Raw genomic sequence first — 23,233 nt, forward strand, 5'->3', positions numbered from 1 at the left:
GAGAGCACAGTGACACCACACAAAGAGCCGTGGTTCAAACTGAAGGGCCTTGTGTATGTCAGGAGGCACTACCCACTGAACCACACTCCCAGCACAGGGTCACTATCTGTAAGGGTAAGATTCGAGGGCTATTAAAAAAATCTTGGAAACACAGATCTATGTCAAAAAAATGAGGAATTAAATTGCATCAATCCTGTCTTTGCCTCAGCATCAATCGAGGAAAGTCCTCTACTTTTGAACAAGGCCAATGTTTTATTGTTTCCTGGGCTTCTAGACTACTGCAGCTGGAGACCATTTTTCATACGTTTTTCTTTTATCTTTTCTTTTCTTTTTTTTTCGAGACAGGGTTTCTCTGTATAGCCCTGGCTGTCCTGGAACTCACTTTATAGAACAGGCTGCCTTTGAACTCAGAAATCCTCCTGCCTCTGCCTCCCGAGTGCTGGGATTAAAGGCGTGCACCACCACTGCCTGACTTTCATGCATTTTTAAAAGACCAAATCTCTGTAGTCCTAGTTAGTCTCAAAATCTCTACATCATTCAACCTGCTTCAGTCTCGGTGTCTTCCCGCCTCAGTGTACCAAGAATGGGGATTACAGGCCTGTGGCACCGTGCCAGGCTCCATCATTACAATTTTAGCAGAGATGGTACCTGAGTCTCACACATTGGCTCCTGTCTGCTTCCTTCCCTGTTATTTTAAATATGGCCATAATGTTGTGTCTCCGACCCTAACTCTATATACAGAAACTAAGTTCATACTGATGAAGTGCCACCATGAAATTTACATTCCTAGGTCAACTCAAGGGCATTGATTGCAGTGTTCTTCTTTATAAAGGGCTTTGTTGCTGGGTGGGAAGATGCTCAGGCTCTCATCCACGGCATGATACTAAAGAAAAGGTCCTTCTGCTGCCTCTCCAAATACAGTGCTGGTGAACTATGCACACGCCAAGGGCTAAGTCTGAAGTTAAAGCTACTTAACTTCAGAATAACTGGTTTAAAGCACGGGGCACACAGATGCAAAGCATTCTTTTGACAACAACTTTCTTTTTTATGTTTAACAAGCTTTTCATGAGCTTGTTCACGTGATGCAGGTTTCCATGAGAGGCTGACCCCAATAGGGCATAGACTAAGTGACTATTTGAAGCACTCTGCAGATAGTATTAGTCTATGAAAGACCATGGGATAGGCAGCTATGCTCAATCTCTTCTAAGTTCACACACGGAAATTAATGAACAAATATCAAAGGCCAGGAAAAAGAGACAGGACATTTATTTTATGATCTTGGCGTCTTTTCAATACATACCCTGGACTTTGAGTTACCCATGCCCAGTTCCAGATCCTTCTGCAGTCTTCTCCTCCTGCATTTGGAAAAGTTAGTGATCCTCATGATGAAGTAAACAAATGATTTTGGACTAGGGACCAGACTGAAGGGTGGAGGTAATGTTTTTCCATCATCGAAGTAGGAGAGCCAAAGTTTGGAACGAGCAAACTTCCATTCTACATCACTGTCATCCTGTTACAAAATAAAACTCATTGTTAAAGTAAAAAAAAAAGATTTTAAGTGTGTGTGCTTGTGTGTGCATGTGTGTGATGTGTGTGCTTGTGTGTGCATGTATGTGATGTGTGTGCTTTCTTATATGTGTGTCTCTCTGTCTGTATGTGTGTGTGTGTACTTGTGTGTACTTGTGTGATAGTGTATATATGTGCAATTGTGTGTGGGTGCTTGTGTGTATGTCTGTGTGTGTGTGCATATACCCGTGGTGGCCAAAAGAGGGAGATCAGATACCCTAAAGCTATAGTTACAACAGCATAGTTGTAAGTCACTTGATGTGGGTACTGGGAACTAAACTCTCTGGTTCTTTTTGAGAACAGTAACTCTTTAACTTCTAAGAAATCTGGCCAGTTGCACAGTTACTAAATTTTAAACAAGACACTCCAGACCTGATGTACATTCTCATAGTAATTACATTATGTTTTAAACAATTCAGTAACGTATTTACATTTATCTGCATACAATTCCTACTTGTCTACCTAGTATAGACTCACATACTGATATCACAATGCTTTCTCTTCCATATGTCTCTGACTGTGCCCACTGAGATATAGCCAGCATTTCCTGTTCCTCATTTCGAGGTAATGCAGAAAGACAAGAAAATTCAGGATCAAAGAAGTATAAAACTATTAACCACACTCTCTCTCTGTTATCCCAACCATCTCTTGACATCCATCATCATTTCTCACTCTCTTGCTACCCTCTGGGCTCTTCCAGACCTACCACACCAAGTTGTAGATGTCATGTGTCTTATTCTAAAGGCAAAGGGGGAGTGACATTTAGATACATTGATTTTTTTTTTGCTTTGTTCATCTTAATTTGTTTTGAAGATTTCACACTAGCACAGACTGGCCTGTAACTTACACTGTAGCTCAGGCTAGCCCTCTGCCACTTTCTCCTAAGTCCTGGATAACAGACATAAGCCAACACATTTCACTGGATCAATTACATTTTGAAGTTTGTATTTGTACTACATGTCTCCACATGTCACATGAATCCTACAGTGGCCGAGACTTGTCTTTATGCTTTTCTATTCCCAGTGCTCCCCATGGTGATTGGTACAACTATCCTCACTGATAAAGGACATGAAGCAGGGCCACAGGCATAGGATATGAGCTCCTTTAGTCCTCAGTACCTACACTGATGCCACCACACAAGCAGACACTCACAGTACTGTCCTTTGGTCTCGGTGGGATTCCTGTACTGGTTAATTCTGGTTGGTACCATGATGGGATCTAGGATTGCCTAAGAGACAAACTCCTTGTGGGTAGTCTCAACTACACTCAAGACTACATAAGAGGAGAAAATGAGCCAAGGTCCAATATCCATCTTTCACTGTGTCCTGACTAAGAATGGACTGTACCCTGAATTGTCAGCCAAAAATAAACTCTTGCTTCCTTCATTTGCTTTGTCATATCCACAAGTAAAATAACCGACACATTCTGTGCTGGGGGCGCTATGTATGGGAATCCATTCCCAAAATGCACATAGAAGCTAAGCCTGGTGCCGCACGCACAGCTGCAATCTGAGCACCTGGGATCATGAAGTAGGTGGAGGCTCAATGAGTTTGAGGTCTGGGTAGCATCGTGATGCCCTGGGTAGCCTGGTTCTAGAGTGAGACCCTGTCTTCAAAAACCCGGGCAAGCATCGCTATTTGGTGGAGGTAACACACAGCTAAGCCAAGATCTCTGAGAGCAGAAGATATACAAAAAGTACAAAACAAAGGAGGAAGCTATGGAATGGACAAATCCAAAATCCAAAGCAGAGTGGTTAACAGACACTGAACATTTTGCCTAAAGAACATAGTCAGATCAGAGTGGGTGGCCCAGCAGATAAGAATCCGCTCCCTCCCCCTCCCCGGCAGCCAGTACTTCTAACCAATAGTCTTAGAACTTCTGAGACACACAGGGATGGAACACTCACCTCGATCTCTTGGTATGAGCTATTAATCATAGCAATTAGCATGTTGAGTAAAACGACCACCATAGTTACATTATATATCCCATAAAGAACATAGCCAATATTCTCTATGAATTTGTGATCATATTTGAGGACAACAGAAGTCACTTCAGACAGTCCAAATATGGACCAAAACAAAGTCTTGAAACTTTCTTCAACCCTGTTGAACAATAAAGACACGGTAATGAGTAGCTTCCAGTATTAAAAACAAGCTAGTATCTAATGCTATACAGATGTAAAATTATTATGAAATGCTATCATCATACATTCCTAACAACTGCTTTTTAAGAAAATACTATTTACTTTGTGTGTTTTGTCTGCATGTGTCTGTCCACTGTGTGCATGCAGTGCCTGTGGAGGCCAGAAGAGGGCGTCAGATACCTTAGGTCTGGAGTTACACATGGTTGTAAGCAGGTGGATTCTGGGATTGAACCCAGGTCCTCTGCAAGAGCAACCAGAGCTTTTAACTGCTGAGCCATCTCTCTAGCCCTGTAATAATTGCTTCTAATAAGAATTTAAAGAGTTTTTTGGTTATATTTTAAAAATTAAAATTTAAGAGTGAAAAATATGTTTTAAGAATTAAAAACATTTTAAGAATTGTTCTGTTATGGTATATTATTTTTTCAAGTTGTTTTTGAGACAGTATGGCCTTGAATTGATCCTCCTGCATCCAGATTCTAAGAGGTAGCATTCCAGGTATGTGCCACCATGCCTACATTGTTGGAGTACTTAGCAGCAATTATATCCTGGGGTTTCAGGGGCTGGTGTCAATGCCCAGCTTTTCTGAAGTTATTCTGATGAAGATTTGGTTAACAGGAGAAAGCAGAAGTTACTTCAGAAGGCCCTTACTTTTCTTCTGGAATGGTGCAAGGTTGGAGTCTGATTTTGTAGGTGGTTTGGAAGTTTAAATCCAACTCCTTGGCTTAGGTTGGAAATGAAACACCCACTTCAAAAAGGATCTCCCCTCACCATGGCTCACGATGAAGGAATTTGTCCATACTTAGAACAAAACCAAGCTCAATATCCAGAAACCAGGCCAAAGAGTTTTGGTGTATCCCAATGGTGGAATGCGGTGCAGCCACTGGGGATAACGAGGCAGATTTATCTTCATACAGTTATAGTATAAGGGATAGCTAGGATACATTAAGTAAAAAAAATCAAATGTAGCATCTGTGAAATACTGAGTCATCTAAACACAAAAGAGAGGGCTATCTGGATATTTATATTCTTCTTTTGGGGAAAAAAATCTCCAAAAGTATTCAAAAGAAACCATGGTTTCCGAAAATGAAATTCAGCTCATAGACTGAGGGTTAGGGTGTGAAGGGAAGGCTTTTCACTCTAAACACCCAGCCCTGATGCCTGAATTCTGGTCACAAGAATCCACACTCAGCCATGTTATCTGTGTGGGATTAGCTCCCAAGGTCCTCGTGGGCACCAACGTCTGAGGACGTGCAAGAGAACCCCGAGGAAATGATGCTGTATTTCCAGGTTAGCAGTGTATCACTTCCTGTAGTATTTAAACCCTCTCTCTTGGTTAATAATGTAATACAAAGTTGTGCAAATACTTATGATACTATGGTATTTGGGGAACCGTGGCAAGAAAAGGGTGTACATGCTCAACACACACGCTATTTCTCAAAAGAATATCTGATCCATGGTTGGTTGCACGTGGGGTACAGATTCTGAAACCCAGCTGCATCTCCTTCATGGAAACGATGCTCAGCCCAAGAGACACGGGGTGGGAGGCAACGGAACAGGAGCCCCCAGTCCTTACAGCACGTGCCAGACTAAGCATCGGGTTCCATCCCTCGTACAACTTTTATCTGAGGGCATTAAGCCCATTTTGTCACACAACCTCACATCTGTGAACAGAATAAAGAACCTTCAATAGTCGCCACCCAAGTTCACAGGTGGAAAATAGTCTTTTTATTTTCCCCCAAGAAAATGATTTATGAAAATAGTATTTCAAAATATTTTTTTTAACAAATTCTAAACAATAATGAAGCCTTTAGACCTGCCAGGTTTAAATGCTAGTTTATTTATTTATTCATGTAACCACTCAGCCAGTAACACTGGAACAGCTAGTATGTTCTAGAAAAGTTAGTTCCTGGGGATAGAAGGGGGGGGGATTCCCTTTGTCACAAAACCTCAGAGTATGAAATTACAGGAGGAGGCAGGAGACTGATCACTCTAGCCTCTATTTCTGCATTTACTCCACCTATCTGTCACAGAGTCACCCTGCCCCTTTCTCCCGTGCCTGCGCAAACTCCCTTGCAGCAGCTGTGGGCCAGCCGCGTGTGTGGGAGACGAGGGCGCTGCAATGGAAAGGACGCCGCAGCTCCTACTGTGGGCAAGAGGCTTTATGTAACAAGCCTTATGCAATCCTCACGACGACCTTATTTAAAATCTATCACGCTTATTTTAAAAATGAGAAAAATGACACGGAAAAATGTTCAGGAGTTTAACCAAAGGGCGCAGTTAGAAAATAGCAGAACTGTGTTAAAACCCTGGCCTGCCAGACTTTCCAGCAATACTCTTTTCTACTATATTGTGTTACCAGGTCTCCCTTCAAAAAAAAAAAAAAAAAAAAAAAAGAAAGAAAGAAAGAAAGAAAAAGAAACAAGTAACGTATCATATGAACTGCTGTGAGGAAGGGAACAGGGACCCTGTGCAGGGTCCTGTCCATCCTCCAATGGAGTCACGGGATTTTTGTTGTTGTTGTTGTTGTCGTCATTTATTACAATAAAATGAACCTCTGGGCTCCTTTACCCTTAAGACCTGCTCGACAATAACTATTTAGGAATTACTTTAGGACAATTCAGAGGTTTCCAAGGACGAGCTTCTGTACTTTACCTACAGGGAACTTACTGTGCTGCTGGCTTGCAGATGTGGCAGTGCGGGAGCAAAGGTAGGTGGTGAGATTGGTGATACTCTTACTCACAGGGAGAGCCCCACCCCCATGACAACCAGCCACCCAGGGGCAAGAAGGATGATCTCACAGCTGGGGTAGTTCCATGGCAGCAGGGAACTAAGAGTGATAGTGACTGTTGGGTAATCAAGAAAGGCTTCCAGGAGGAGGTGACTCTTCCTGGAGGGCTGGGGTTGGCATTGTCTTTTCAGGAGCTGTCCTGCTCTTCAACCCCTGTACTCACTCCTGATGAAAACAGACTTCAGAATGATGGCTCTAAATCTAGCATTTACATAATGTAAGAGATGTCCATTATTAGACATTTGCTATCTAATTTTCTTAAAATAGCTCTTTTGGTCCAGTATTTTTCCAAATCCTGATCACCCTCACTAAACTCCAAGAGTGGACTAATGACCCGCATGACCAGCCAGAGACACTGATTTCATGGGCTGTTTTTCTGCTCTTGAGAATGGCATCGTTATGACAGCTGACATTTCTCATTTGCTGGACCCATTAGAAGTTCTTTTTATACCTTTGTAGCATGATGTCTTACTTACGTGGTAAAAGCAGGATTTACTTTGGCCCCAAGGTAGTAAGAATAAAGTATGAACATGCCAATCATGAAAGCCAGGAACACCATAATGAAGAGAACCATGAACTTGAATATGTCCTTCACAGTCCTTCCAAGAGAGATCTGCAAGGGCCCAAAGCTCTCGTTTGCAGGGAGGATGTACGCAATCCGGGAGAAGCTGAGCACCACAGCTATGGCATAGAGCCCTTCAGATATGATCTGAGGGTCTGAGGGGAGCCATTTGTCTCTAGCTAGGAAAGGGAAGCGATGGGGGGGACAGAGAGAGAGAGAGAGAGAGAGAGAGAGAGAGAGAGAGAGAGAGAGAGAGGGAGGGAGGGAGGGAGGGAGGGAGGGTGGGAGGGAGGGAGGGAGGGTGGGAGGGAGGGTGGGAGGGAGGGAGGGAGGGAGAGAGAGAGAGAGAGAGAGAGGTTACACATGGAGATTTTTTTAAAAGAAAATATTTATTCCTAACTATGCAAAGCAAAGATAGGCAGGTGGTTCTTGCTTCAGCTGAAACGACTGGCAATTGAATTTGTTGTCCAGATTCTATATCTTTATGTAAAACTAGAAACAACCTCTATATTTCAATGGGTGAAACCCTATTATAAAGATACTGAGACAGCCTCACCTGGCACAGATGCAGAATGAAATAGCAGGTGGGGCAATGTCCAGGTGATTCATACTCACTCCCCGACCCCAAGGGCTCAGCTTTATTTTCTGGTTGCTTTGCCACCCTAGGGGCAAAGCTTCAGTGAAACCTTATTTTGAAAATGATTTCATCTGTCAATTAACACAAGTAAAATGTCCAATAGTCTTTAGAGGGGATATCACAAATCATGGTGGTGCTGACCTTGTGAGATCTGAGCCTCAGGACCACTCCCAGGAAGCAAAATATAACACTATATAATATGTTAGATATAGACCTGGAGTGAGGCCCCAATAGTCTACAGCAGATTTAGTTCCCTAGAAGGCCAGTGAAATAGTAAATGGTTAACTCTGTGCAAACTGAGTCATGTCCGAAAGAATGGCTGCCCTGTGGACATTTGCACTACAAGCTTAGCATCTGCTGACTGTTTGCCATGTGTTAGACACTGCCTTCAATGTTCCAGTGTTAATCCTCCCTTCATAAAAACAGAAACCACAGGATCCTGGGATCCCAGAATCCTAGGAGCTTAATCACACCAGGATCTCAGGGTCCCAGAGGCAGCTTGACTCCCAGGAACTCTGACACACCCAGGATCTCAGGATCACAGGATCCCAGATTCACAGGATCACATAGACAGCTGAACTCTAAGGAGCTCTGACACAACCAGGGTCACATGAAGGACAGGCTCCAGCCAGAGATAGCAAGGGCAGGTAGCACTAGAGATAACCAAATGACAGGAGGGAAGTTTAAGAACATAAGCAACAGAAACCAAGGTCACTTGGCATCATCAGAAACCAATTCTCCCATCATAGCAAGTCCTGAATACACCATCACACTGGAAAAGCAAGACTCAGATCTAAAATCTCTTCTCATGATGGTAATAGAGGACTTTAAGAAGGACATAAATAACTCCCTTAAATAAATACAGGGGAACACAGGTAAACAGCTAGAAGCCCTTAAAGAAGAAACACAAAAGTCCCTTAAAGAATTACAGGAAAATACAATCAAACAGGAGAAGGAAATGAACAAAACCATCCAAGATCTAAAAATGGGAATAGAAACAATAAAGAAATCATAAGAGGAGACAACCCTGGAGGTAGAAAACCTAGGAAAGAGATCAGAAGTCATAGATGTAAGCATCACCAACAGAATATAAGAGATAGAAGAGAGAATCTCAGATGCAGAAGATACTATAGAAAACACTGACACAACTGTCAGAGAAAATGCAAAAAGCAAAAAGCTTCTACCCAAGACTTCCAGGAAATCCAGGACACAATGAGAAGACCAAACCTAAGGATAATAGGTATAGAAGAAAGTGAAGATTCCCAACTTAAAGGGCCAGTAAATATCTTCAACAAAATTATAGGAGAAATCTTCCCTAACCTAAAGAAAGAGATGCCCATGAACATTCAAGAAGTCTACAGAACTCCAAATATATTGGATCAGAAAAGAAATTTCTCCTGTCACATAATAGTCAAAACACCAAATGCACAAAACAAAGAAAGAATATTAAAAGCAGTAAGGGAAAAAGGTCAAGGAACATATAAAGACAGACCTACCAGAATTACACCAGACTTCTCACCAGAGACTATGAAAGCTAGAAGATCCTAGGCAGATGTCATACATACCCTAAGAGAACACCAATGCCAGCCCAGGCTACTATACCCAGCAAAACTCTCAATTACCATAGATGGAGAAACCAAGATATTCCATGACAAAACCAAATTTATACAATATCTTCCTATAAATCCAGCTCTACAAAGAATAATAGATGGAAAACTACAACACAAGGAGGGAAACTACATCCCAGAAAAAGCAAGAAAGTAATCTTTCAACAAACCCAAAAGAAGATAGCCACATAAACATAATTCCACCTCTAACAACAAAAATAACAGAAAGCAACAATCACTTTTCCTTAATATCTCTTAATATTAATGGGCTCAATACCCCCAAAAAGACTTAGGCTAACAGACTGGATATGTAAACAGGACCCAACATTTTGCTACATACAGGAAATGCACCTCAGTGTCAAAGACAGACACTACCTCAGAGTAAAAGACTGGAAACAAATTTCTAAGCAAATGGTCCCAAGAAACAAGCTGGAGTAGCCATTCTAATATCGGATAAAATCAACTTTCAACCAAAAGTTATCAAAAAGATAAGGAAGGACACTTCATACTCATTAAAGGTAAAATCTTCCAAGAACTCTCAATTCTGAACATCTATGCTCCAAATAGAAGGGCACCCACATTCATAAGTGAAACTTTACTAAAGCTCAAAGCACACGTCACACCCCACACAATTAATAGTGGGCGACTTCAACACCCCACTCTCATCAATGGACAGATCATGGAAACAGAAACTAAACAGAGACACAGTGAAACTCACAGAAGTTATGAAACAAATGGATCTAACAGATATTTATAGAACATTTCATCCTAAAGCGAAAGAATATACCTTCTTCTCAACCCCTCATGGTACCTTCTCCAAAATTGACCATATAATTGATCACAAAACAGGCCTCAACAGATAAAAGAAGATTGAAATAATTCTATGCACCCTACTAGATAACCACAGACTAAGGCTATTCTTAAATACCAACAAAACAGTAGAAAGTACACATACACATGGAAGCTCTACTCAATGATGACTTGGTCAAGGAAGAAATAAAGAAAGAAATTAAAGGGTTCGTTTTTTTTTTTTTTTTTTTTTACAATTTAATGAAAATGAAGACACATCATATCAAAACTTATGGGACACAATGAAAGCAGTGTTAAGAGAAAAACTCATAGCTCTTAGTGCCTCCAAAAGAAACTGAAGATAGCTTACACTAGCAGCTTGATAGCACACCCGAAAGCTCTAGAACAAAAAGATACACCCAAGAGGAGAAGATGGCAGGAAATAATCAAACTCAGGGCTGAAACCAACCAAATAGAAACAAAAAGAATTAGACAAAGAGTCAACAAAACCAGGAGCTGGTTCTTTGAGAAAATCAACAAGATAGATAAACCCTTAGCTAGACTCACCAGAGGGCACAAGGACAGCATCCAAAGTAATAAAATCAAAAATGAAAAGGGAGACATACCAACGAAATATATCGTAAATAATTATTCTGTTTGTTGAATGTTAACGGTTGAAAATATTAGAATCATGTTCTGTAAACATCATGGCAATATTTTTGATAATTTTCCTCACTGTAGTTGAAATTAGAACTTTCTTAATGTTTAACTTCAAAGAGTTTTTGCTATTTTGAAATTTTAAAAATATACTTATTGATAAAACAAATAAACAAAACAAATGCAGATGCAAATGTATGCAGCCAAACATCAGGCTGAGCACAGGGACACCAATGGAGGAGTTAGGGGGAGGACTGAAGGAGCTGAAGGGGTTTGCAACCCATAGGAAGAAAGCAATATCAACCAACCAGGACCCCCCCCCCCCAGAGCTCCGAGGGACTAAACCACCAACTAAAGGGTACATGTAGGGGAGTGGGGAGGGCGTGTATGGCTCCAGCCACATCTGTAACAGAGGATGGTCTTGTCATCGATGGGAGGGGAGCCCTTTGGTCCTGTGGAGTCTTAATGACCCAGAGTAGGGGAATGCTAGGGCAGTGAGGTGAGAGTGGGTGGGCAGGTTGGGTAGCAACCTCATAGAGGCAGGGGTGGGGATAGGGAGGTAGGGGGTTTTGGGAGGGGGAACTGGGAAGAGGGATAACATTTAAAATGTAAATAAATAAAATAACTAATAAAATATGAAAAAAAAAACAGAAACCAAGACTTAGAGAATTTCAAAACCATCCGTAAAGGAAGTAAAGAAGCCAAAATTAAAAAATTCCTATCCAGCCAACAGTTACTAACTACACACAAATACATTTAAGTACACAAGCTATAGAAACAGTCAAAATTATGTCACATAAAACAAGATTTCAATTCTTTAACCTTAAACGGTGTTTAGTAGCTCCTTCAAACCATTATCCTTAGCACATTAAAAGTCTTGCTTGTTGATAATGTTGTCATTATTTTGCATTAAATTGCATACACTGCAATTTATATATTTTGGAGCTTCCCTAAAAATGTTTAAGTATCTGTATTCCTCACAACATTGAATCCTAATCATACTTATGACTTTCTAAAGTCTGTATTTTAGGTTTTCTTATCTGTAAAGTACATGTCAGACAATAGTTCATTCCATTTTAATTAATTTATCATGGTATTTGGGCTAGGTGAGCACTCCAGGATGATGCAATATTTCTGTGCCTCTATTTGTTCAATTAATTTATTTTTACTTATTGTTATGCAGGATCTCACTAAGATGCCCTGGCTGACTTGAACTGTGTAGCCTGGGCAGGCTTTGAACTCATGATACTTCTGCCTTAGCCTCCTGTGTAGCTGGGATTGCAGACCTGCCTAACACATCACTATAATGAAGACTTCCCAGTTATGGGTCCTCGGTACTGCTGTGTGCTGGCAAAGCTGGCACCACTGTCCTTCCTTGCTGTGAGAAAGGTACAACATCCTCTCCAGTGTCTACAGTTTCCTCAGCCTACCTTCTAACATGTATGAACTTTAGCCCCTATATCCCACCTCTGCTGAATTTTCATTTTCATTCATCTTATTTCGTGCCATTTCAACATTTCTCATGCTAAGCATACAGCGGTTGCCTATGAATCTGAGGTTTGGCACCCCATAATTTCGGTGATTGACGATCAACTGTGGTCTGAAACTATCAAATAGCAAATCCCAGAAGCTAACAATTTCTACGTTTTAAACTGCCCAGCCTCCTCAGCATCCTAACAGTACAGTTGCCACTGGTTCCAGCCTTCACAGGGCAAGAGTCACCTCCGGTCCAGTGCAGCTACAGCATATAGTCGCCTGCCTCTTAGTGCCTGAGTAGCCACTAAGAGCTTTACAGACTGACAGTCTCTATACACCAAGGGCTGTGCTAAAAACAACTTATTTTACTCACCAATAGCTCCAGAGCTCAAAAGTTTTATTATAGCATATCCCGGAAGTTTCATTATAGTATACTGTTAGAATTTTTATGTTTTATTGGTTATTAATCTATTATGGTCTCTAACTTCTAAATCAAGCTTTATCACAAGCATGTATTTACTTGTGAGAAAGATCACAGAGTTTGTAGGGTTTGATTCTATCCGTGGTTTCAGGAATCTTTGTGTGTGTGTGGGGGGGGGGGGAGGGTATCTTAGAACATCCCGAACTCGTACAGGAGAGTCCGTCTTAATAGGCGTTGCTTTCCAAGATGCCCTTCTGGAAACAGGAAAGGACCCACAGCTAACAACTCACCATAGGTGAAATATTGAACCTCAGGTGGGAGCGTGACTTCGCTCAGATCGCTCTCCTGCACGTGACTATCCACATACTGCTGCGCCTTCGTGGCCTGCAGGAAAGCGAGGAACCTGGCTGTGAACGCGGCGATGAAGATGGAGAGCATGCCGAAATCAAGCACATTCCACAACTGCACGATGTACTCCCGGGGCCCCTCCAGCCACAGCTCCTTGCACTCAGACCACATCATCCCTGCACAGGAAACCAGAGACTGGATTAGATTGTCTCACTGAGGCCGAGGAGACGATACCTGGTCCACCTGGGAAAGGTGTAACCCCAGCAAACACTGAGTGTGCTGGGGTCTGGTGGGAGCTGAGTGGGAAGGAAGCTTCCACTTAGGGTTGATGGACCGCACCATGACAGACCTTAAAGAAACACACATGACACCGGATCACGGGAGACAGGAAAGAAGCAAGCGGAACTCTGCTAGACCGGGACTTTGTCATGAGGTTTTTGAAAGAGTAGAGAAAAGGGAGCCTATGAAGTAAAAAAGGCTAATTAATTCAAATCATAGTAATGTAGGGGTACAAGTAAGACTCTGGGGGAGAAAGTCCCCACAAACGTTTAACAAGAACCAAGCCCCGTCATTAAGGATCACGCGGGCCTCTTCTAGCCTCTCTTCCCATCTCCACAGCCTACTGGGAGGCCAGGAACACCATCTGAAACTGACCCAGTTCTAGAGGAAAATGCTGAGTCAAAAAGGATGAACTACTCAGTTTAACAAGTTGTCCTAACTATGTACGCATAGGTGTACAGCCTTTTGGTATTGTGATAAGATATCATTTACAAAGTGTTGGGCGGCACTCAGTCCAATGTGTGGGATGCGTGCACCCGGGGGGCCACAGCCAGACACATTGTGACACTTTAAGAAGAAAACGAAGCGCATATTAAAATTCATAAAATAGTGGCTTGCTCCAGGTTGAGGCTGTAAGGTGATTGGGTGAAGAATTAACCTATCCACTCAGAGCAGCAAGGACCACACAGGCGGGAGCAGACCACGGAAAGACCCGGGAGAGAAGTCAAAGCGCACAGTGGCTCTGTTTCCTGCGATGGAGCAGAATGGTTTTTCTCCTGCTACTTTAAAATTTTCCTTTAACACAGCTTCTCAGAAAGAGCTACCAGAAGTTAAGTAACATGCATTCTACAAGTGGAAAAGCTCCTAAAATCCCTGAAACAAAAGCCATATATAACGAAGGCTCTTCAGTTGCAAGTATTTCAATTAAACAATTAGGCCCATGTTAATGATTTAGTGCCAACATATACCTTTCTGCAGTGTTAACTACTATTGAACCATTTAGTTATTTTCTCATTTAGCTACTGCTTTAATGATGGTGTTCTCATCATATACAACATAACAGTTTGTATTAGAAAATGGCAATCATTTCAGTAACTACTTTCTGGATAGAAATTAGGGAACTTAAGCGGCTTACCAAGAACCCAGACCATAATTAACATTTCCGTCCACGTGAACTGGGTGGTCTTCACCCTGAAGATTTGCTTGGGGTAGTCGATAACAGTGATGTTTGGCAGCGTGGTGATGCCTTCAAATCTGTCCGAGGCGTTGAATACAAGCAGACCCAGAAAGATGATGAAGGAGGCAGCGTGGGCCACAAACTTCATGAAGGGGCTTCGAAGAATCTTCCCCAGCTGCAATACAACAGAGTGGGGTTGGGGGGAGATGGGTCGGAGGGGAAGAAATGGAGGAGAAGGGGGGGTGAGAGGAAGGAGTTGGGAGGAGATGTTCTAGAAATTTCGGCCTCTACTTTCGACAATCACTATAACAGGATACAACTAAATAAAGAAGTTGCAACACTTTCTGCCTGCTTCGGAAGAGCTATGCAGGATTGTCCAGCCTGCAGCCTTGGGGCCACATGTTTCTCAGGATAGTTATGAATGTTACTCAATGCATTTGTAGACATCTAGTCACAATGTCAAAAGGTTGGACTCCCCTGACCGGCATACATCGTGAAAACTACTCTTTTTTTAGGGAGATTTTTCCTCTAAAATAATTTCAAAAATCTTGGAAATCCCAATTCTGAACATCTGCTCTGCTGTAACCCATGCTGCACGGAAGGGCGCCTCTTCGGGAAAGCCCTGTGTCTGACAGGCTTCTTATCCTGAGCTTTGCATGAATGACAATACAAAGTCAAAGGTCCTAGGCCTGGAAAAGAAATAGGAGTTTGTAGACACGTATAGGGCATCAAAAGCTTTTTTGAAGATTAAAAAATTTACTACATTGTAAACAAATTTTAGTTTTCACTTCCAAAAAAATCAAGAATCATCATACCACGCATCATATTTAAAAGGAAGAAAATATTAGAATCAAGATAAATATCTTATCAATGACTACCTACATATTAGGGAGATATATAATAATTAGAACTTCTAAGTAAGACAGCTTGATTAAAAATAGTAATCTCTGTATTCTGAAAATGATATATATATAATAAAGATACTTCTAATGGCTATCTTATAATTTTTTGAAGGTAGTTCCTTAAAATATATCCTGTGATATACTTAAAAGTCTCATGTTCTAACAGAAATAAGAAACAGCTTCTCTGTCCCCAGGGCATCTGCAGTCCAGGGATTAGGTGCATTGGACACATTTGTCAAATATGTTCCAGGGTCTGCACATCCGGAGCCTGAATGTTAACTCTGCCTGCCACCTTTAAAGGGATTTGGTTCACATTTACAAGACTAACTTCAAGCAAATGTCCAGAACCTTAATTGGTTCAAATGACTACAGTGTCAAGTATTTCCGAATCTGAACATTCCTGCACACAGACAGCTGTCACCTTTCCATACCGGACTTAGAAAACCAAGCAACAGTACAATTCCACATCTTGGTGCCGAGATGGCCACAGAGCCTGCGTTTGGCATCACTGCCGAGGCACACGCTGTTTGTTGGGAGTTGCCAAGCCTGTTTTTTTTCTCAAAGATTGATCTTTTAAATTATATTAAGATAAAGCAGTATACTCATCTTTAAAATGGGCTATATGCTGGGGCTTTGTTTGTTTTACAGAATTGGAGCCAGGGCTTCATGCACACCGGATAGATGCTCTGATGCTTAGCTTTGTCCCCAGCCTAAGAATTCCCGGTAGAGGCTGGGGGCCAGCATCAAGATCATTCTTCTGGTGCTCTCCACTTGGGCTTTTGAACCTACAGTTCACCAGCGACCGAGACTGGCTGTCTAGCTCGTCCAGGGGTCTTTCCGTCTCTAGCTTTTCAGCACTGAGACTGTAAGCACATGCCTTCCTATCTAACTTTGTATGTGGATGCTAGGAATGAGACTTGGCTCTTTATGCTCGAAAGGAAAGCATTTCATTAACTAAGTATTCCAGCCTGATAATTCTCAAGTTATCTCTTTACTCTGTGAATAAGCACAGGTTTGCATGGGTTCCAGGAATGGCTACGTTGTTATCTTTTGTTTCGGGTTCTTTTGTTTTGTTTTGTTTTGTTTTTTTTTTTTTGCTTTCTTTTTTTTTTTTTTTTTTTTTTTGGTTTTTTGGAGACAGGGTTTCTCTGGGTAGCCCTGGCTGTCCTGGAACTCACTCTGTAGACCAGGCTGGCCTCAAACTCAGAGATCTGCCTGCCTCTGCCTCCCAAGTGCTGGGATTAAAGGCGTGTGCCACCACGCCCGGCTTCTTTTTGTTTTCTTATGATGAAACACCATTACAGAGTGAGCTGAACTGTCATTTTATAAGGTGCAAAGTGTGCACCCCAAGATGCCTATTGCAACCCTAGCCTGCTCTAATTGACAGAGATATCTGAAGAGACGGACTATTGAGTATCAGAACTTTGTGATATATTTCCTCCAGATAGGGAAACTGGTTGGGTTATAATTTTCTGCTCACTGCAGGCTCTTATGTGATTTATGTTCACATCTTTAGTGTTTATGTATTTAAAGAACTGTAGAATAACTTCTCTAAGATATATAACAAAGAATCCAGCTGCCATTAAACTTGGTCAGAATGACAAGCTTTCTACCCTTTATTGTATGTGGGGCATATCAACAAGGAAGTAAGACGAATACACGTTTTCACACACATAAATGCTTAGAGGACACTGCTGAGCCATGGGGCAAGGGTAGACTTTGAGGGTCATTTATAAGTGACCTTGACTGCTTCACCTGAAACAGATTGTGATTTAGAGAAAACAAGATTTCAGAATATAGGTATGAGATTAAAGGACCAGAGGGCAGGTCCTTCTCAGGAAAGTGCCTTTCATTAGCAGGACAGATTCTGTTAGCATGACCTGTATTCTCTTCCACATCTTTGTAGGGGATTTCTTAATCACAAGTTAGCTCCACTTGGGCAGGTTGAGAGGAAAGGGCCTCAGAGTGATCAAAGCAGAATTGAGCAGTGCTAAAAAAAAAAAAAAAAAAAAAAAAAACCCTAAAGCACACTGACCCCAATTCTATACACGTTGGAAGTTTCTGGAAGAACAAAGGGCTTGAGGACCCACCATGGTTATCACTGAAGGTTAAATAGCACCGTTGATATCCATGTGCTTAGCATTCAGCCCCAGGTGCTTCTAATGGGCTCAGAAGAGTGCCCCAAAAGCAGTCAGCTGTCCCATGTCCCACTGGGTATGGTTGCCACTTCCCTTCCCCCAGCCAGTGCCGGCCATGTTCTCATGCTCCGTGTTTTCAGTAGCAAGGCTCCTACACTCCTGCCATTTAGTTCTTCGTGTCTATCGTGGGGATTTCTACCTAAAAGCCTTACTACATCATGCCTGCCAATGTGTCTTGCTGGTACCAAATCATCTCTGATTCTATTCTTGAGTTGATCCACTCACTGAAAAGCAGAACATTTGAGTTGCTTAAAATGCAGAGCCAACGAGGTGGGAGCCTGGCTTTAGCTTTTGCATTATTCTCAACAAAGATACACATTTCACCAACCACGGAGGGAAGGTGGGGAGTCTAGTACCCTGCTACAAGGTGCAATCCAATAGCCGATGGCGAGGAATGGAAGACCCAAGGCCACGACCAACACGACCAGACACTTGATAGCGATGGTCTGCTCCCGGAGGCCGGAAAGGTTCTCATACCAGATTGTCAAAAGCTGCTGTTGGCAGTTGGGGTGAGCCACAAACTGTTGGGAGTAGAGGGAGAGAGATGTTAGTATTCTCCTGTCCATCTGTCCAGATCCTGTGCATCTGTCCAGAACACAGCCTGTTCAAACCTGTCTTCCCTTCATTGTTCAAACTTGCTTCCTAGAAGGTGGACGCCCTTCCTCAGCCCTTGCTGGGAACTGAGTCCTCTCTGGCTGTGGTGATGCTGGGTTTCTTTAGGGAAAGCATGCCCCCACCATGACGCCTGCTAACGTCCTTGTATTTATTTCAAAATGGGAAAGAAAATCAGTTATTGTGCTCCTTTCATGAGTTACGCCTAAAATACTACCTGCATGAGAAGTATGTAAATTGTGCACATTCGAGCTGTGTGTACTGTGGCTAGATATGGAAAGATCTGCACAGTGGTTATGCACAGCCCACATCAGCTCGGCTCTTAACTGCTGACTTATCTTTCCAGCCCTGTTTTTGTTTTTTAGACCTTGTACAGAGTTTCTCCATGCTACTTCTTGCCTCTAAAATGTTTTCAGTTTTCTGATGCAGGGTCTCACATTGTAACCCAGGCTGGCCTAGTGATTACTTGCTTCGCTGGATGACTTAGTGTGAAAACAGCATTCCTTTGAGTCAAATTCAGTGCCTTCATCAAATTCACATTTTGAACTCCTAACTCCCAGTGTGCTGGCCTTGGGAGGCAGAGCTGCAGGGCGTGTGTGGGGCCTGGGGATGGAACACGTGAGACGGTGATATTGGTACCAGTGTATAATGAGCACCCTACCCCTACCCCCTATGTTTTTGCTACAAGTGAGGTCAGCAGCTTGCAACTCAATAAGTGGCCCTGGCCAGAAACAGCTCTGCTGCCATCTTAACCTCAAACGTGCAGCCCCAACACTGTAAGAAATGAGTTTCTGCTGTCTATAAATCACCCTAACGATGGTGCCTCGATATAGCACCCCAAAACTGATTATCTGCTGTTAATCCCACTGTTGCTGCCTGCCAAGTCTATGTTAGGCCTTTTTTTCCAAACCACTTACTTACTAACTTCCTTTCTCACCCCCCTTTTTCTTTTAAGACAGGGTCTCACTCATTATGAGCCCGGCTGGTCTTGAATTTGGACTCCTGCCTCAGGCTCTTGAATGCTGGGATGAAAGATGCAAGCCTGTAAGGCTCACAATTTTGAAACTGTCTCACATTTAACGTCATCATCAGGTGACCTCCTGGGAAAGGCTGTAGACATGATCAAATCGGAAGAATTCCCAGGTCTGTGTGAGGCCCCCTTGGATTCCACCAAGAGCCCTAGACCTCCACTGCCTCCTCCCTGTGCTGTTTAGACATTTCTTTCCTATGCATTTCTCTCCTGTCTCGCTTTTCCCTCCACAACTCCCGTGAATCATATTTGTTCACTCACTCTTCAGGATGCTTTGTACGCTCACAATCAGCCAGCAACGGCACTGGTGTTTGGCACAAGATAAAAACAGGAGAACTGGTACTACTTTACATCATCAGCAACCATTTCTTTAGAGCACACAGTAGGCTGTCAATAAATGCAGTATCAAAGCCATTATAATAAAACTCTGAACTCCACATCCTTGTCAAGACGGTAAAACAGTCATCTTATAAACGGTGGAAATGTCTCTGTGTTTGGGAGATCCAAGCCGTGTGGATCCAAGTCAAAGCCCTCTAGACTGGGCAGCCAGCCAGGCTAAGGACAGGGAGCTGGGTATACTAGGAGAGCCATCTAATGTCATCATCGTATCAGATTACTGTTGCAGAGTCAACCAGGTACTTGAGGGGAGGGTAAAAACCCAAAGGTTTCTACAAGGTACGGAATACCTTGCTGCGAAACAAACACACTGTGTCCATTTGAATGGATGAGCTCACTTCCTCTGGGAATATCTGCTATGATTTGAAAGCATTGCCTCCAAAGTCCTGGTATTGTCATGTGACATTCCGAGGAGGTGAGAGTAAGGGCTGGAAGAGTGGCACCAGCAGATAAGCACTGTCCATTTGTCGTCTCAGCTAGTTAGGAGTCTGGAGGGAAGCAGAGGATCCCTTGAGTCTTAGGAGTTCAAGCCTGGTTTGGGTAATTTTTCAATACTCTATGCTTAAATACAGCAATCCAACTAAGAGATGACACAGCCCTTGCTGAAGGATTAAAATGTTCATAAATTAGTCACATGGTATTTGTCAGCTTGCTCTTCCATTCTTTTGCCACTTGAGGACATTGTTATGTTCCTCTGGAGGATACAGTCCTAACTGCCAGTGCCTTCAACTTGAACCCACCCCTGAACTGTGAGAAGACACATTTCTCTTTCATAAATCATGCAGCCACAGTTATTATCACAGCAACATAAATGAACTAAGACGCTGCTTTTCTTGGGGCTTAAACATCAAAGAAATTGCATCATCATCATCATCATCATCGTCGTCGTCGTCATCAAGTGTGCATGTGTGTGCAAGCATGAGGGTGCCGTGGAGCCAATATGAAGGTTATAAGACAACCTGTTGATTTCCATTTCTGTGTAGGATCGGGGGTGTCTTAGGGTCTCTAGCACTGTGATAAAGACCCTAACCAAAAGGAACTTACAACTGTCAGGTCATTTCCCACCACTGACAGAAGTCAGGGCAACAACTCAAGGCAGGAACCTGGAGGCAGGAGCTGAAGCAGAAGCCATGGAGAAATGCTGCTTCTTGGCTTGCTGCCCCTGGCTTGCTCAGTTTTTAAAAATATATAAATGTTAAATATACATTTAAACCCAGGACCATCTGCCTAGGGGTGGCATTGCCCATAATGGGCTGGGCCCTCCCACATCTCCATAGACTTGCCACAAGCAATCTGGTGGTGCCATTTTGTCAGATGAGGCTCCTCTTCCCAAATAACCCTAGTTTGTATTAAGTTGAGAAAACAACTAGGACATAGGGGATTGAGTTTAGCACCTTTACTCACTGAGCCATCCCACCAGCTTGTGCCTGCTTTGATTTTGAGACAGGGTCTTAACTATGTAGTCCAAGCAATCCTCCTGCTTCAGCCTTTCTCATGCTGAGCTTATAGGTCTGAGCCACTCCCAATACTTGAGGACAGAAATAATGGTTTGGTTTGGACCGTTTGCTTGGGCTCTTCTCAATGGGGCCATCTTTAAGCCTGAGGGTGTGCACCAGGGCAATGATGACCCTCTCTACAAAGTGTCTGTGAGATGACCCACATTGACCCTTGTGGCTTACATCACACTCGTCCAACATTTATTATATGTTAAATCCTAGCACTTTACCTGTTACAAAATTCAGCTACACTGGCCTATTTCCTATAAATAGGAGCACAACCTATGTTCTTCTTGAGATAATACCCTATCTACTGAATCCATTAAGAACCCACACAAATAGATTTTCCCCAACAATTTAAAACTTCTAATACAAACACATAAGGCAAATCCTAAAAAATAAAACCAATCCAATATTAGCAAGTGAGAGCGGAAAACCCTAATCCATTAGGAGATTTGTTTTTTCTTCTTTTCAACAAACTTCAAAATAGGGCAGAGGCCTTTATCTCTAAAACCACTCCATTTCCTGGAAAAAAAAAATCCTTATGATAGAACACTGCCACAGCCGGCTGCATCAGGTTCTTATGTTGTTTTTCAACTTCAGTGGACCAGCAAATTGAAGTCATTACAAAAATAATACCCTGATTTGAGATTTTCTGTGCCAAAGAGAGAATGCTTGACACGTAAGAACATTTCAATCTTTCAATGGAATAAAAAATTTAACAGTGTTACTGAACACGCACACGCACGTGCGCATGCACACACACACACACACACACACACACACACAGACAGAGACAGAGAGGGAGACAGAGACAGAGAGAGATGTCTAATGGGTTTTAAGCTGAACCCCAACAACTGAATAAACCCTATACTTGAAAATGATCACATTATACCATCTTCTGAACTGTCCTCAGTGGGTACTGTTGTGTAAAACCCTTGAGGAGTTTCACTCTTGCCTTTAACAACATTGCTATGTTAGTTACACGCATATTTCTCATTCTCCCTCTTATACCTTCTACAGAGAAACACGCTGGTTGATAACTGAATGTGCCTGTATTGCAGAGGGTCTAATTTTTAGATTTCTTTTCTGTTAAGGATGGAATTGGAGCACTTGGCAGGGTGGGGCTCCGGAAATGATTTTTCTCTGTAGCCTAGTTTCACAGACTAAATAGCCTACCCATCATCAAATCTCCTATAATAGACATCGCCCACCATGAAGGAGGTACAGCTTGAGGTGTGTGGGGGAGGGGAGAGCAAGCTTTGCTGTCATATCACAGAACACCAGGGACGTATGGTCATAATTAGAACTCAAAGGGAGCAGACCAGCTCTATGGCAGGAAAGACACAATACAGAATCACTGATGTCACCGGCGTCACCCAGCACTGTAGCTATTCTTTGAGAATGGGAAAATAGATCTGAGAACTAGCATTGATTTATTTTGGGAGAGGGTTGAGACAGGTTTCAGTATGGACCCCAGACTAGCCTTGGGCTGTTGGTCTTCCTATATCAGCCTCTTCCATGCCAGGGTTATAGGCATGCTCTGCTATGCCTAGCTGGTATGTTTATTACTACAGGGTCTGCAAGTTTTGCTGATTTTTAAATAAAAATGCTCTTTTAGACGTATGCATTTTATGTGTATGAGTATGTTGCTTGCACATATGTATGTGTACCATGTGCATGCCTACAGATGGCTGAAAGTCATCATGAAGTTGTTGAGAACTGACCCCAGGCCTCTGCACGATCAGCGAGTTTTCTTTACCACTGAATAATCCCTCTAACCCCCTTTCCTTTGGTTTCTGATGATGGTCTTTCTAGTGTGCAGAAGTTCCAAACTCTATGTTGTCAAGGGATCTGTAGCTTTTTTAAGAATTATTTTTAAAACAATTTTTAAAAATTGTATGTGTATAGGTGTTTTATCTGCATGTATGCATGTATATCACATGTCTGCCCACAGTGGCCAGAAGTGGGTATTGGTTTCCTGGAACTGGAGTTATGAATAGTTGCGAACTACCATGTCAATAATGGTAACCAAACCTGCGTCCTCTGCAAGAACAGCAAGTATCCTAAACCTCTGAGTTATCTCTCCAGTCCCTTAACATTTCTAACATTATTATATAAAAAAGCTGGTTCTAATAAGCATTAAACC

At 42.4% G+C, this 23,233-nt stretch overlaps 1 protein-coding gene and 1 long non-coding RNA gene across 3 annotated transcripts in view; both read right to left on the minus strand.

The window, feature by feature from the left end:
- Trpc3 (transient receptor potential cation channel, subfamily C, member 3) overlaps nucleotides 1-23,233 on the minus strand; it is a 69,948-nt gene that overhangs the window by 16,630 nt on the left and 30,085 nt on the right. For both annotated transcript variants that reach the window (NM_019510.2, XM_006535439.4), the window contains exons 4-9: nucleotides 17,907-18,071; nucleotides 14,409-14,625; nucleotides 12,937-13,170; nucleotides 6,974-7,238; nucleotides 3,473-3,668; nucleotides 1,301-1,510 (exon numbers count right to left, since the gene is read on the minus strand). In NM_019510.2, the coding sequence (NP_062383.2) occupies nucleotides 1,301-1,510; nucleotides 3,473-3,668; nucleotides 6,974-7,238; nucleotides 12,937-13,170; nucleotides 14,409-14,625; nucleotides 17,907-18,071 (1,287 nt within the window). The remainder of the gene's footprint in view (nucleotides 1-1,300; nucleotides 1,511-3,472; nucleotides 3,669-6,973; nucleotides 7,239-12,936; nucleotides 13,171-14,408; nucleotides 14,626-17,906; nucleotides 18,072-23,233) is intronic.
- On the minus strand, nucleotides 14,891-17,900 carry Gm35856. Its single transcript, XR_389688.2, has 2 exons — nucleotides 17,443-17,900; nucleotides 14,891-17,342 (listed from the first exon to the last, which is right to left on the minus strand). It is a non-coding gene; the product is annotated as a predicted gene, 35856 (long non-coding RNA).

The sequence above is a fragment of the Mus musculus genome, chromosome 3 (genome assembly GCF_000001635.26).
Source record: "Mus musculus strain C57BL/6J chromosome 3, GRCm38.p6 C57BL/6J".
Classification (NCBI taxonomy): Eukaryota; Metazoa; Chordata; class Mammalia; order Rodentia; family Muridae; genus Mus; species Mus musculus.